Here is a 16,703-nt window from a genome sequence, read left to right as displayed (position 1 = left end):
TTTATGAATAGAGAGTTCAAAAGAACATAAAAAGTGTCTTTGTTGGCACTTTTGACCATTTTTTTGTGCATCCTTCATGAATAAAAGCATTAATAAAAAATTATATATATATAGATGTTTATAGATTGTATAAAGCTGACATGCCCTATTCCAAGAACACTAAAACACAGCTCCTCTTTTTGCAGTAATGCATATATTTTGTTGCTGCTTCAGAAGATGACCTTTAAAAATATAGCATTGCTGAGGTCTGCAGACCTTGGGAAGTTTATGATAGCTGAGAAATCTTCCAGAGCTCAAATATGATCTATGACCTCATATTAAAGAACCTTAGAAGCTAAGAAAAAAAAAAAAAAACCTACCAAGACCGCACAGATAGGATAGCTCTATTCAATAATAGTAAAAAAGTATGACCTCAACTATCAACTTCTTGAAATTCTTTGCGTTCTTTGATTTCCTCTGAACTTTGGTTAATTGACATTTAAGAAGGGGAAACAACGGCCTGTTGAGAACTTAATTGCAGCACGACAGTTTTCGTTCCTCTTCAAATAAAGGTCGAGACCTCAGCTCCTCCGCCGACAGAGGCACGCATATGCGATACTCCTTCAGGAGCATAACACCCACACTCGTCAAAAGTGTTCAGAAATTCATAAGATAATCAGCTCTCCACTCACTGCTCCCGCTTAGTTAACGTCCTCCTTTTGTTAAAGTTCTGCAATCGCCTAAAAACCTACAGGGGAGAAAACGTATATTTTAACAGCATCTTCTGTGATCTGTATTTTATGTAATACTTAGCTTAAAAGAACTGTTTTGTCAATATGCAGCAGCAGAATAGTCTATGGTGTTGCACAAAAATGGTTTTGTGATATCGTTTAAACACTGACAACTGTAAAACCTGGACCTGAGAAGAAAAATAAGACTGTTATTTAGTGTAGCCATGCAGCGGAGCCACAAATGTCAAACATTTTGTCTCTGTCTTCATGAAAAATATCATTCTTTAAGGAAAAAAATGGACTCTGATGGCCGATCATCAATTATAACACAGGCAGCCTTTTTGAAGCATAATGCAGATGATGCAGGTGAAGTTTGTTTTATTTTTTGCAGTCTTTCACAGTGAGAGGTGGACATGTCGTGTGTATTTTGCAGATTGGATCCCTGCTGACATGACAATGGCATTTAATTAGAGCGGGTGAAAGGATGTTACCTTTGGCATTGTGATTGCCTCTCAGCTTCGTCATTGTCGCTGTCACATCAGTCTGCAGGTAATCATATAAGAGAAGGACGTTAATATTATACATCACAGTGTGAATGTGATACCAGCGTCTCATGTTCAGGCTATTATGTTTCCTATTTACACATTTTGTGTTCCTGTTGATGCATATATCACTGGCACACTGAAAAAAAAAGTTTATTTGGTAACACTTTACAATAGGGTTCCATTTTTTAACTACGTTCGTTGACGAACTAACAATGGAAAATACTTGTAGAGCATGTGTTTTATTTTTAATTTGACCATTCATTAATACAGTAAAAAAAAATGGTTATATCTATTAATATTATCTAATGGACTTGAGCTAACCTGAACTAAAAATATAGAACATTTGTATTTTTATTTACTATCATTAACAAATACTGTAACAAATGTATTGCTCATAGTTAAATGTTAGTTAATTAATTAACATTAACTAATGGATGCTTTTTGTAAAATGTGTTTTCCCAAAAAAAAACAAAAAAACATTTTTTTAACAAATATATATATATAAATAACATTTACTGGAAAAGTTTATTTATAATAAGATTTGTTTTTTCGTTCATATATGTGTGTGTGTGTGTATATATATATATATATATATACAAAAACATTAGATTACATTAATAAGTCATTTAGTTTCAACAATTATTATTATTATTTTTTTTTTATCAATATATTTCAATCATTTCACGATTTTAGTTCAAAGTTTAGTTTTAGTTCTTCTCTACAAAAGTTTATTTCTAATAGAGGCTGAAAGATTGAATGCAAGCTATTCTTCTTCTGGAGTGAATGAAGGTTGTTTGTTGAGGTTGTGACAGGTGCAGCGTTCCTTTAGCTTTGCTTATCAAAAATGCATTTTGTTTCCTAAGACAACAAATCATTTATGCTTTCAGGCTCATGACACACACCTCAACTAGGTCTTACCTACCCCCACGTCTCTGAAGAGATGCCCTCTGTGCTCTACACCAAGCCTGGGTACCTGCTCATCTATCAACCTGTCTGACTGTGCTGTGGATCCAGTTAAAGTAAAATTCCTTGCCCACACTATACCCCCTCCTTCTCTACACAGAGTGCTGCTGTGCCTTTATGGTAAGATGTGCTGTAATGCATGCATAATTTTTGCGTTTTAGAGTGGCTTTGATATTCGAATTCCATTTATTGAGAGCATTATATTTATGTAAATATCGCAAACAAATCAGTAAGTAACTGGCATGTGATGTGGCATCACAGTGCATATGCATCATCAAACAGTTCATTATTAACGCTATATTCAATCCTGTTTGATAGTTACTGAGTTAAATGCACTATGCAATGCACAACACTACGCCTTTCACCAGCAGATGGCAGCAAGGAGCTTCTTTTTTTTTTTTTTTTACCAAGAAAATAGTAGTTAAAAAGTCACTTAACAATCTCCAGTTGAGATGTTTATGTTTTAAAATCATCAAGTGATTCAAAGATATAATAATGATATGATACACAGTTACACACACACAATTGTGATTACAAAAAGTATTTACACATATATAAATATTCATACAAATGCATGTATAACACATATTTAAATATAGGCTACTCTCACTGGTCCATATTCTAAATATGCATTAAAAAATCTAAATATGTCTCATTACAACAGGGATCATGTGTTCATCTGTAGCATATTATACCAATGCATTTAAACATGTGGTTTTCTAAGAGAACAGCATGCCCTCGCAGCAGTGCTATTGCAAAACTGCCTGGGTGGCTGACAAAATACGTGTTATTTTGTCTGACAGTGACATGACGCTGAACATCTGTCATGCATGCTTTGGTGTGGAGCACACAGTAAGAACTGGAATTCAGCCATTGTAAGTTATCTAGTTACCCCTGCACAGGTTACATTGCATCATGCTTAATTCTGTGACGAGAACATCACATTGCACAACTGGCCTTAAGAGTTTCTGATGTTGCTGTAGAAGTAGCTGAGGTTATTATGCATAATGGAGATCAAGTCAGAAAAGAATCAATAAAAACAAAAATCAACTGCAAATGTAAAAGTGCTCAGTAAATTTTCAAAACAGTTTTACAAATAAATGAAATGTATTTTTGATCAATATGTTTAAAGGGGTCCTATTATGCTCTTCTACAAAGTCTTGATTTGTTTTGGGGGTGTGTTGTGATTGGTTAGCTGGGCCAGTGTTTGATTGGCAGCACAAATCATTGGAAAATATGCATTGTAGTCCAAATGAGTTGTGCGTTGTAGTTATTACAATGAAGAAAAAAAAAAGGTTAATTGAATTTACAATTTTTTTTATGGTAAGTGGTTGCAATCAATTTATTTTAGCTACATTTAAATAAAATAATTTAGTTGATTAACTTTCAGCAAAAAATAGTTTATTTAAATGTAGCTAAAATAAATTGATTGCAACTGCACTTACCATAATTTATTTTAGTAAATTCAGTGAACAATTTTTTTCAGAGTAAAAATTTATTTCTGTTAAATAAAATGTCTCCTTTTGAAGTGGATTTTGAGCTTTGTAACTTTTTTTGGATCTTTTTTTTATGCTCAAACAGCAACATTACTGTTACTGTTACTAATGAACTAAAGTTGAAAAAGTGAAAAAGCATAATAGGTTTTCCTTTTAAAAATCCTGTACAGTAAATTATGAGGAAGACATCATTCATATTGATAACCTAATAAAAGCTGTTTTTATTTTATACAGAGTGGGTTGCCTCATGGAGGAGGCCATGTTAAGATCATGTGACCAGATGAATAAATTTCTTTCTTTTCTTTTTTTTTTTACAACTAAGTTTTTTGTACATTGCTAGAACACATTTCTATAATAGTTCACATTTTCTACATACAATTCTCCTCACCAACTTTCAGCATCAACAGCCCAGAAGTAAATCTCACATCAAATGCACAAAAACCTCCAAAACACTTCATACAAATCTCAAATCAAGACATTCTTCTATAAAACTAGCAAAACTTGTCACTAAACAAACACACTGTCACTCATAAAACAATGACCATTACCACTAACAACTGATAGCATTATACAGTATTTTTTTTTATTTTGCAAAACAAGAATGACAGCTTTCTACTGTTTAGTATTCAATGGTCCATGTTTACATTAAAGCACAAAATAATTCCTAAGATGTTCATTTTTGTATATAAATTGTAATGAATCCAAACGACTAGCACCTGTGTAGGTTCAGCTAAATCTAATTGCTTTCATAATATTTTATTTTTTATTTGTTTATTTAGTTTTATATATAGAGCATATTTCAATACATTATAACTCTAGAAATATAGCAAATTTCTGTATTATAAAATTTTGCGTTTTTGATAGTTTTGAATCTAATTTTAACGAGAAGGGGGAAAAAAGTACATAAATATGCATTTTAACCTGTGGGTACATTTGGTGGTGGTTGGGTCTGAGAGAGAAAACTATTCATGCAATTTAATTACATTAATTTAATATATCTTGTGCCAAGGCAATGGAAAATGACCTAACACTGGCCTAAGTATTGAGCAATAGATTCTAGCGATTGTAAATAAATAAATAAACACTGTAATATGAGTACACTTCTACATTTAAATCATATTATTATTTCAAATCATTGTATCAGGTCACAAACAAGTGTTCCAAACAATCACACGTTTATTCAAGCCGATTCAAAGCAGGGCTCCGGCTGACTTGCTTGCACCAATGGGCACCAATTTCTGATTGAGTCCTTACGGCTCTTATGTCTGTAAAGCTCATGGTCCTTTACCCCCAGCCGCTTTGTCATGCTTTACTGTGTCAGTGCAATGCGGAAGATGGTGATGATGATTAGGAGGTCACAGGAATGATGGGAGCTTAGAGGCCAGAGGCCAGCTTTCTCCTGACTGTCAGACAGTAGATTTCTGGATAGGGTTAGATGGCAGCCGACTCATCACCCCTTTGCTTTAGGTGCAGCTCCCAAAGAGATCAATCAATTAGCAATGTCAACACAGGTATTAGCCTCTGAGATGGTGATTTACATCCTGAGAAAGCAACCAGCCACACACAGTTAACCGCGTGCAACACGTTCGCTCCGGTTTCTCATGAACAGACAGCTCTCTATCTCAGCAGAGGATATAATTGGATACTGAGGGAAAACTCTGTGATTTGTGCTGCACCTCACCTCTGTCTGTTTTGGCTGGAGGCGGCTGGATGGAGGAGTATGATGGGAGGATGGAGTGCAGGCTGGCACGTTTCCACAGCGGGAAAGCTCTCATACACTGCCCTGTGCTCCTTGATCAGATTCCATTCACTGTTCTGGTCAGTTGCACCGTATCAGAGAGCATGACAAATATGAATCTCCTGTTCCTGTCAGAGCGCCGCTCCCTTCGCACCCTCGAATAATTTAACAGCGACAATATGAAGCCAGTAAAGGAAAAATGGGAGCATTATGTTTCCTTTCTTGCATTTCATTTCATTCAGAATTTAGGCTGCACTGGTCACATACTAAAATATGCTTTAATCATTTGTTTAAGTATACGTATGGATTAACGTTGACATACATAATATTATAAAACTTCGGTCACGACCTTTGAAACAACGCTTGAGAACCAGCTTATTAATTTGGTGTGGGAAAGTAACTCTGAGCTATGTTTTGAGAAGCGTTTCAGTCAGTTGCAGTGTGCAGGAAATTGAGAGAGTTTAGGAGTCATTTACTGCTGCAGCAGCTGTGTTAGACATTTACTGTTTACCTTCAGATGTACACACACACTTTGTTTCAAAAGGTCTAATATACATCGCATGAACACATGTCCCATGAATGGTAATTTGATAAAAAAATTGCAAAGACATAGAATGGCACTTTTCAGCTTCCAGAAATTGTCGTTCCTCGGACACCCAGGCAATCTGAGAGAGATGGTTAGCGGCACGGTTCAAGGACTTACTTTACCAAAGCACTGAAACTCTTAGCCTACAGTCAGAAGCTGTCTGACTGAGTATTAAAGGCTTCGTGACATTAATCCCTAGCACACTACACTCATATGGCTAATGAGGGCCACTGAGGATCACTGTCTGGCTCCTCCGCATGGATGCTCAAATGTGGAGTCTGGGAACTCCATATGGGTCATATGGCCACTCTTATTCTCCTTCCACTTTTAATTGCCACATTTCCTGCTTCTGATATAAATAAATACCTCTATCTCTTGAAAGCAAGCACTAGAATCAAAGTAGGCCGTGAAAGATGAAAGGAACTCTCTGTTAACCCTCAGATGAGGGGCGCCGCTCAACAATGGATTAAACCTTCTGAAGCGGTTTCCTGATCTAAGACTTATTGTTATACTGTTACACTTGGATGTAATTGCATTTCTAGAAATCCCTTTTTCATTCAGGCTGACAAACACAATACTAAATGAGGTTTGCTTTTCATTTTTCCCCACAGTATCTATGCACAGTAGGAGAAAATATGCAAGAATAACAAAACCAGCATTTAATTTACTGACATGAACATGTGCCTCTGGACTTAACAATTAACCACATGGCAATTAGCATGATTGAAAGGGGTCGTTCATGTGTCAAAACTTTACAAAATCAAATATACAAAAACATACACAAATTTGGGTCAGTAATTTTCTCTCTTTCTTTTTTATTTATCCAGATTAAATTGATCAGAAGTGACAGTACAGACTTCGATTTTGTAATTTTGTTTTTTTTTGTTAAACTTTAAATAAATGGCTGTTAAATTGTCTAAGTTTCATTTTCATTACAATTTAATTGAAATTTTAAAACAGAGTCTAGAAAATTATAAAGTGATTTTTTTTTTTTTGGTATCCAAAAAACTGAATTTGGAAAAAAAGAAAACGGATTTCATAGGGCCCTATATATACTGCTCAAAAGAAATAACAGGAACACTTAAACACACAATGTAACCTACAAGTGTTCCCTTTATTTTTTTATTTTTTTTAGCATTATAGGTAGTTCCAATAAGAATCAACAATATTATCACAGTAGATGTTACCTAGTTGAGTTGAACTATATTCCATAAATTTGTATTAAATGTTATACATTTGGAATTCATTGCAGTATTGGGTGGCCAAAGCCGGAATAATATTTCAGTTTGTTGTCTTTGCACTTTTGTTGTTTTGTGTGTCACTGAATTCGTGCAGCAGATTTTTTTTCTTTGTGCCGCTGTGTCAATATGACCCGCACTTGACCAACGCCAAGCTCATTTTCTTAATTTACTTAAGTAAACCATGTAATGCAACAAGAAGTCCTGGTGTCCGTCACCTATCGGTCATCATCTGTCGCAGATCGATGGCGTTCGGTCCACATGAGTCAATTACAAATCTTAAAGCCTGGCTGCTCCACATACAAAGTGTTTCATCGGCTCCTCAAGAAATCCACTTAGACGCAATCCTCCCTCATCTCTCATGAGATAAGGAGAAAGAACCGTCTACTTGGGGGGCACGCATGTTCTACACAAACAAACAGAAAAAGAACAGAAGTAGCAAACCTTTTCCAGGTGTAGCCGGCCGCGGGGAGGGGTGAAGAGTCACTTTACCCACCACTCTGTTCGTGAGGGGGCAGGACTCACATGGAGGAGGAGGAGGTTTATCAGATGGTTTGTCTTCTTTTGGGTCTCTGTTGAATCTGATGTTCTGTCTGCGCTCTCAGATGAGAAACGACTCTCACCAAAATCGCAACTTTTTTTGTTGCATCGCAAGCCCAAAAATCGTCGGATAAAGTTTGGCCGGCTTGGAAATTTTTTGAGGTGTTGTGCGGTTTTCGCAAAAGTGTATTTCTTGTGATCGCGTGTCACTGAGGCTGGAGGTTTTCCGTGGACTGAAGTCAGGATGTCAGATATCTCAGTCAATGACCATCTGGAGGGGATATTGTCTGATTTTGAGGGTAAGTGCGCGAGTTTCATTTATTTTATAAGTGAAATTGTATTAGCTACTATTATTGTTATTTTTATTTTTTGGAGCTGTGACTTGGAAGTATAATTATTTACAAATTAAGTGTTAAAAATGTGAAAAACTAAACCTTTTCTTAACACCTTTCACTATGTTTATGTACAATAATAAAAATGCAAACACACACATATGTATATGTATATGTATATATCTACGTCGATAAATTAATAATAATTATGACGTAGTTATTTTTTTCTAAAAAAAAAAAAAAAACAAACAAACATTTTTTTAAGTCTCTTTTAGTCTATTTTGAAATGAAATTTGGGTTTATGGATGTCAGTGAAAGTTTGCTGTTTTATTATAATGTACATTGTGACCATTTATAAAGTGTAAACATCCATTGTCCATACAGACCCTAAGCACATGGATGACTAGAGACAAGTCTTCAGTGTTAGATCATAGGACACGTTTATTTAGTGTATAATTTATTTATCCAAATTCTATTTTCATAAAACAACATGGTCTAATTCAAGTGTGCTTTTGGTATTACTGCAAAAGGAGTTGCAGCTGTGGAACTTAATTGTGCTAGTAATTGTGCTATTCCATATCTATCTATCTAGCTATCTGTTCTGAAGAACTTTGGAAAGTTGTAAAAAGTTAATGAAAGTTGTGCGGTTGGATGGTCTCCGAACATTCCACTGATGTGCTGCTGTAATTATCTTAGCATGCTCTCGAAGCTTTGTTTCTTTACACTGAAGAGCGTCAAAAACCATCTCCACAAGCCTCACCACAGCCGTGTCCACTATTGAATCTGACACACATTTCTGAAGAAGGGAGGCTCTCTTTCCAACAGATCCGTCATGGACGGACACAGCGGGGACAGGAGAACAATAGTTTCTCTCAGTGTTTAGACAGGTGCTGATGTGAAGAGGAAAAACAAATTAGTTCAAGCACTCAGAATAAAGCACCATCTATTATTATATTTGTGTGCTGCGTGGAAATAGTTGTTGGCTAAATACTGTCTGAGGAAGCACTTTTGCTGCATTTATAATGTTATGGAGCAGTTTTTTATGGTATATGCTTGAGCAAAAACTCATTCTTAAGAAACTGGGAATTACACACGATGACCGAGAAGATTGAGGTGTCTTTTGCTAAGCAGTAAACAACTTCACTGGGTGTGTTCCTTCTAGAGCTGAAATAGTACAGTGCTCAACATTTTGCCAATGCGTTAAACAAAATCACTTGAGATGCCTGGATTTCTGTCAGTTACACTTAACTTTTATTAAGCTTTTAAAAAGTACTATGAATTGAGACAGGCAAAATTGGATTTAACTAGAAGATGGGAACATCACTGTCCATGTCACTTTGAGTGTATGTGCTGAAAGACTTAGTGTTCTTAGTGTTGGCCTCTACAGTTTTCTCAGATTTATAACCAGGTCATGTGATTCCTAATAGAAGATGCCACAAGAGGGCCAGCCAATAGAGTCCTTTCGGAACAAGACATCAGTGTGCCTCCATGTGCTTGAGTGAAGATAGACAGAACCGCTGTTCATTCTGAGGAAAACGCCTCTTGGAATGTTGTTGGACGTATAGTGAGATCCTTGGTTCTTTGATATGGGTGTTTGTGGTCGAGTGACTGTGAAAAGCAGTCATCTATGTCTTATCAGTAGACGTTGAATTGTAGGCATGGACTTTTGTGATGTGAGGCTGTTCTTCGGGTGATGACGGATGCATTTCCTGTAAATGTGAATGTGTGGAAATGAGGGAAAAGCTAAATAGGTCCAGAAGAACTGCCCTTAACCTTCCTGTTGTGTAATTTGAGACTGACTGCATGCATGCTGTATCTTGAGGGTACATTTTTGATCAAGCAGATCCAGGATCATGTGATGATGTTGTGGTGATTCGTGGTATTGATTCACTAAAAGTCTAGCCTACATAAAAACAAAGGATGATGGGTTTTATTGCTTTTTCAGCCACAGTGCATTCCTTACAGCATTATGGGAGCCATAGAATAAAGATTGAGGAGATATAGGGCCCCTGGTAAAGCCTTGTGGGATAAGGGAGGCTAAGCTTGTATGGAATATCTATGTACTGACTGAGTCTATGTGTACATGAACAACCCTACTGAGAAGAAAAAAAAATGGACTGCCGAGTTAAGTTATTAATGTTTGTATACGTCACTCAACATGACACACAAATTGACCCTGAACTTCAGAAACTTTAGACCTTGAACTCTAGAAGTAGAGAATTTAAGGAATAGTTGTCCAAAAACTGCTGCTAAAACTTCCACTATGTACTACAAACATCCATTATACACTATAAACTTACACTATATAGTTACTGGACAAAAAACTAGCAGCTAGCCCCTGTATGCATGTACAGAATTCATAGTGTGTATTTTTTTATTTATTTAATTTATTTAGTTAGTTTAATTCAATTTTTGTTTTGTTAATTTAATTATTTATTTTACATTTATTTTATCTTTCATGTACATAATTCATAGTATTTTAATAATTGTATGAATTGTTTATATATTTATAGTATATATTTTTAAAGAAAGCTTAGATAATGACACACAGCTTTTTGATGTCACATTTGGTTATGTCAATCACAGGTATTTAATTTATGACTGAGCTAGATTGGGGCAATTACAGTAACTTGCCCCTTTTATTTCTTGGCTGTACTTCAAAAACTCATATGCGCACATACCTTCCAAATTCACCATGTGACTGTCTAACAAAACACTAATTATAACTTAATCTTTCTAAATTTTTTTAGATTTTAAATTTTAGATTTTAGTATTAAATAGTACGTTTATGGAATATTTATATCTCAACAATTTGATCATCATTCCTAAAAACACGTCCAACCAAACTAAACATCTGTACAAGATGGTCAAGCTTTATTCTACCTTTGTTCACCCTTTGATAAGTATTTAGAAAAAGTAGTTTCTGAGATGTTTCTCTTGGATCAGATTCTACCAAAAGCTGCCAAGTTACAATTAGAAAGACATAGGAATCCTGGAGTACACAAAATGGCTCAGGCATGTTTCTATGTAACATTGATCCCCCATATTGAGGATGTATGGACTGAAGCCCATCAAATGTCATTAGTTTCTTTTTTCACCCTTATTTTAATCATTATTCCAGTTTGGAACATTAGATGCCAAATCTGCAATGGTAATGAAAGCACACTGGTGTTGAATAGCACATGCATTTATGAATCAGGATGATAGAGGAACTAAATTCAACTGAAAAGGTCAAAAAGGTGTAATAGAGAGTATCTGTAACTATGTGAAAGCTTTTCATGGCCCTCGGGGGTATGAATACAGTACCTTATTCGCATCGCTGCAATGCTGAAAATGGCAGCTCGGAATTCAGCTTCCAGATGTGCCTTAGCAGAGGTGGTCTGAGCAACGTCTGAGCTATGTGCTTAGGATGGCTTTTCAAGGGGTCGTCTGGGAATACCTGTGAGGAATGTGATGGTGGGGGATGAAAAACTGCAACGGGCCCAAACTTGCCCTTTCCCAATAGCCCCCATCCGCCTGTCCAACAATTCATTCTCCCTGTAGGTGCATCTCTAAAACTTTCCCTCTCCGAACTTTCAGGTTAGCAAAGGAGCTACATTTACACTAGAAATGCTGCTGTTTATTATCATATGATCTTTATGTTTTTAACAGAAATGCCATGGATAGATAATATACATGCATCAGTGACTTTATGGTGTCCCCTTGACCTCCACAAAAGTCTCTTTGACGACCCCCTCTGCAATCATCCCCAGGTCCTTTCTCTGTTTGCCTTGCAGCCCCTCACCATAAACCTTAGGTCCAAAGTAGCATGGCAGCTAGTGTCATAAAACCATGAAATGCATGATCTTGAATCTATGTGAACACATAGTACGCATGAGGAAACATCTCTTTTATTACATTTAATGTGGCTTCCTTTAGAAGGAGTCACAGATATACTGACTGTGCAAGGTATTTTGGTTATTTGTGGCAGACAACATTTAAAGGAATCGTTCACCGAAAAATAAAAATGCATCGTTTATTCAGCCTCATGTTATTCCAGACCTGTAGGACTGTAATATTTCTTTAGAAAAATGATTACAGATGTTTTGCTAAATGTCTCCGTGTGTTGCTGTCTGTCAGTGGGGTCAAATGTTGTTTTGGACTTTGTTGACTTTTTATTGTATGGACAAAAACTTTGAACTTTGATTTTTGGTTGAACTGTTCCTTTTGATCTTATTTCAGAAACCAATGGGAATCTGTGTCTATTTAGCCCATTAGAGAACTTTTTCCCCAAGGGACAAACAGTTCCAAGCTGCATTGAACCTATTTAACAGGAAAATACTAAAGGACCCAAAATGCCCTGAATGAAGGAATGTCATCAAATCTTTCACAGGAAGCATATACTACATAATAAGAGGCAATGACATCTATCCCATTTCCCAAAGAGCCATTACTCGAGTCGAGTTAGTTGAGAGGAAAGAGAGTAGGGCAAAGAAGGAGCTTCTTAGGTTTCTCTCTTTCATCAGATTGTGCCGGCATTGTGATGCTCCATGTGTTAACAGAGAGGATTAAACTGCAGCAAAGCTTTGAGAAAGAATATTGAACAGCACAGAGATGGTGCGCTCGGCTGCCAGCGTAATTATTTCCTGAGCGTTTGACAGGGTGCCAGTAATTACCTGATACCGGCCCCTTTTTATCTCAGTCAAAGGGGAGTACAAGTTTACACTTGCATGTGCTGCACCGTAAAAAAAAAAAGCTGTTAGACTGTGCCACTTGGTTTGCTGTCCCTCCCTCGCTTTTGTGTCTTTTCTTTCACTTCTCTGAAACTATAGTCAGCTAAAGTGGTGCGTACTTTGCCAAAGTGCACTTCTCCATCACTTTGAGTGCCATTGCGAGAGTACGGCAACTTGAACCTCTCCTTCATTTAATCATATGGCGGGATGCTGAAGAGAATGACATTGCTTGTAGCAGTGATGCAAACACGGCCTTATCAAGGGACTTGCTGCTGGAATTCGATTAGGCCTAAACTTTCACAGCTGTGCGGATGGTGACAGGCGAGCTGAAACAAAGGGTCTGTGGTCTCCTCACTGTAAAAGACGGGGCTGTTCCTGCGTGAAATGTGATTTAGTGCCTGTAGCCTTCATGACTCTAATTGGTAGCATACCCTACTGGAAGACAGGCATCCTTGTCTCCTGCCCTGCCCCCTGCCGGGTGAAGATAAAATCAGGGCTGCTGGGCGAAATGCTATGATAACTTCACACTGATAGCTGCTTGTTTACACAAGGCAGCACCTGTAGAGGGTTGAAAATCCTAGGTTGTGCCTGACATTCTGTCATGGTGCCTGGGTTTTTGATATGCCAATGATGGCACGTGAGCCATAATAGTACTGCAAGCACTTCATGGCATCACACCCTAAACCGATTCAACTGTCATCACATTGTGCCATGGTGTGTACATGAAATGCTCAAGCTGCCACTTCTAATTGGGTCTTCCACAGAGCAGTTAGAACATTTGTACTGTTCACCACTGGAATTCTCAGTTACGGTGAAGGACTGTTGTAATCCAAGCCTTCAGCCCCTGACACTGTGTCTTTGAATTGTCCCTTTGTGCTGGAGGAAAAGCCACTGCCTCTCACAAAGGGAAAAGTTTGCAAAGCACTGTTTGCCTTCCGTTTTGTGTTGCTGCTTTGGAAAATGAGGGGATTATACAGTGTCACCATAATTTACATGCTCCAGGTGTAGACTTACCGTTCAGCCCTACGAGAGACTGTTTCCACTGTCTTATTGTGCATTTCCTTAGCACATGTTTTTAAATGACAGAAAATGCTTTCGGGCGGCAGTGGCTCAGTGGTTCATGTAGTTTGTCTACAAACCGGAAGGTTGGTGGTTCAATGCCCGGCTCCACCTGACCAAGTGTCGAGGTGTCCTTGAGCAAGACACCTAACCCCAACTGCTCCCAATGAGCTGGATGGCGCCCTGAATGGCTGACACCGCAGTCGGTGTATGGATGAGTGTTTTTGCTTGATTATGCTTTCGGGCGGCAGTGGCTCAGTGGTTCATGTAGTTTGTCTACAAACCGGAAGGTTGGTGGTTCAAACCCCGGCTCTACCTGACCAAGTGTCGAGGTGTCCTTGAGCAAGACACCTAACCCCAGCTGCTCCCGACGAGCTGGATGGCGCCTTGAATGGCTGACACTGACACCGCAGTCTGTGTATGGATAAGTGTGTGAATGGGTGAATGTGAGGCAACTTGTAAAGTGCTTTGGATGGCCATCATCCATTTGCTGTCTTGTTTTCTGGGGGGAGGGTCTAATATAATTTAAAGAAAAACATTTACACGAGCAAAAATAATGTTAATGTGTTTTCAAAGATCATATTTCAACTATATAATGCTTTTGTTTGTTTGTTCATTTATCTCAGTATGTCTTAGTATATTTATAATTATTTCAATACAGCTAAATTATTGAGACTTTCTTATGAAAGTTCATTAATCGATTGTTTGGGCTGTCTGCAAATATTTTCATCTACCTTAGTCCCAATCTCTTAAAGACTTACGAAACATAACCTGGGTGCTGGAATAAAGCATATCTCTTCACAGTTGTTATATCACCCTCAAAGCAAGATAGCACAGACACAATTGTAATTATGGCTTGGCTCTTCAAAATCTGTCTGACAGGCGTCCATTCAGAGAGAGCTCCAGGCTGCCCTCACCATGAAGTGTATCCTTTTAAGCGTTTAGTGCCTCCTTTAAATCAAAAACAGGAAATGACTCGAAACTGTCTTAGCTGATTTATGATTTCTATCATGAAAGAAGTCCAAAACTTTGATGTATTATCAGTATTATCACCAATTTAGAAATGTATTACCTGAAAAATTATAGCCTAGTGCTTCTGGAACTGAAATTTGCCCTTTGGTTATTAGGTACAATTTAACCTACTTCATTTTATTATATGTATTTTATTATTCATTAAGCCTTCAAGAGTGTCTTCTGACATTGAATATTAATCAACTTTGTGCCTTTTTTTCTTCACACAGCTCTGAAGAGGTCCTTTGATATCGATGATGGGAATGAGATCCCCACATTCCCCCCTACGTCTTCTGTCACATCTCCCATCAGCCCGAGTGCCATCCTCAACCAGACAAATGAAGTGAGGAGTCCAGGGAACCAAGTGTCTTCTCCTTATCGCTCCAGGATTAGTATCAGCTGCAGTCCTGCCCAGAGCCCCGTTTTGAGAAATAGGATGGTGTCCAGTCTCTCCTTCAACCAAGGGAAAATGGGAAAGCCCACTATCAATGTCAGCTCTGGGATCAACAGAGCTGCCTCTTTTCAAAACAAATTCAACCCCAATGGCTTCACTTCGTCTTCTGGACCAGGAAGTGACAACGACAGTCTCCATAGCTCCTCTTCCAGTCTGGAATACCAGGCCTCTTCAAAACTCTGCTCCTACACAAGCGCACGCCAGAGTCCGGTTGGTGTTGGGGAATTCAAGGCCCAACATTTAGGCAGTTCTGCCATGAAGAAGTTCTCCTCACATGGAAATATGTTCCATTCAGAGCTGGAGGGTCCTCTGGTCATCCCAACTGAACCCATGGGTATTAGCCATGGCTCCATGCCTTCTTTGGACCTCCAAATGGAGACTGCAGGAATGAGACGAGTGGTTTCGCCTGGATCACGATTCACCAATACAGGTCCGCAGTGGAGCACAAGTCCCTATAACATCCAGAACAGCAGTACCTTTGCAAGGGACTCGTCTATCAACAGCCAGTCACCCAGGCCTAAAGATCCGGTGCGTCTCAACAAGTTTCCTCTTGACCTTGACAACTTGGTTTTCAAGTCTCAGACAGAATCTCCGGGAGCACCTAGACCACCTCCAAGATTCCACACACTGTCCAACAGTCCCACTGTCTCAGCAAGTCCCTCTGCATCCATTAGCAGCCTGGACAGCACTGACCTATCCATGGCCCACAACAACAACAACAACATTATTGAAAAGAAAGAGCCCGTCACTCCTCCTGGAGCTATCCCAGTACCCAACATCATTGAATCTCCTGTGCCTCTGTCTCCAGCCCAGACTCCACAATTCAATGTGGTCTCTAAACCCCAAGTGGTCCAGGTGGCCCCTGCCTCACCTTCCCTGTCAGGACAGATGGAGATCAGCCATGATATCAATCAGGACGATATCCATGCCAAAGAGAGCGTGGATTCCATATTACAGCGGATCGCCTCTTTCTCCAAAGTGGAGACTAAGGTGCCAGTGTCTGAGCCAAGTCTGGTCATCCCCCTGAGTAATGGAATCCAAAACGTTTCACAAACAATACAATGTAAGCAGCTCACGAGATCTGAAGGTAAGATGTAGTGTCCTTAATAATTCAGTTACAGAGTCTTTATAGCTAATAACTTGGGTTATTAAAGTTAACCATAAGAGCTGGGTCAATGCCACTGGTGGTTACGCTTCATGTCAATTTTTTATTTTTATTGAGTGTGCACAATGGGAGGTATGCCCTTTGCGATGAACACAATTAGTTAAGTAAACAGAACTGTGTGGGCCTAGAGGCAGCACTTTATTTGAAGTGCAGC

General features: G+C 38.3%; 1 protein-coding gene across 1 annotated transcript in view; it reads left to right on the top strand.

Annotated features, from left to right (window-relative positions):
• Window positions 1-7,822: 7,822 nt before the first annotated feature.
• The window catches only part of LOC113042962 (neuronal-specific septin-3-like), a 59,688-nt gene continuing 50,807 nt past the window's right edge, over window positions 7,823-16,703 (top strand). Inside the window, exons 1-2 of the mRNA XM_026202008.1 lie at window positions 7,823-8,115; window positions 15,161-16,471. Of these exons, the coding sequence (XP_026057793.1) occupies window positions 8,061-8,115; window positions 15,161-16,471 (1,366 nt within the window). The 5' untranslated portion in view covers window positions 7,823-8,060. The remainder of the gene's footprint in view (window positions 8,116-15,160; window positions 16,472-16,703) is intronic.

The sequence above is a fragment of the Carassius auratus genome, chromosome 3 (genome assembly GCF_003368295.1).
Source record: "Carassius auratus strain Wakin chromosome 3, ASM336829v1, whole genome shotgun sequence".
NCBI classification, from domain to species: Eukaryota; Metazoa; Chordata; class Actinopteri; order Cypriniformes; family Cyprinidae; genus Carassius; species Carassius auratus.
The sequence above is the reverse complement of the archived record's forward strand: the minus strand, read 5'-3'. Positions and strand labels throughout refer to the sequence as shown.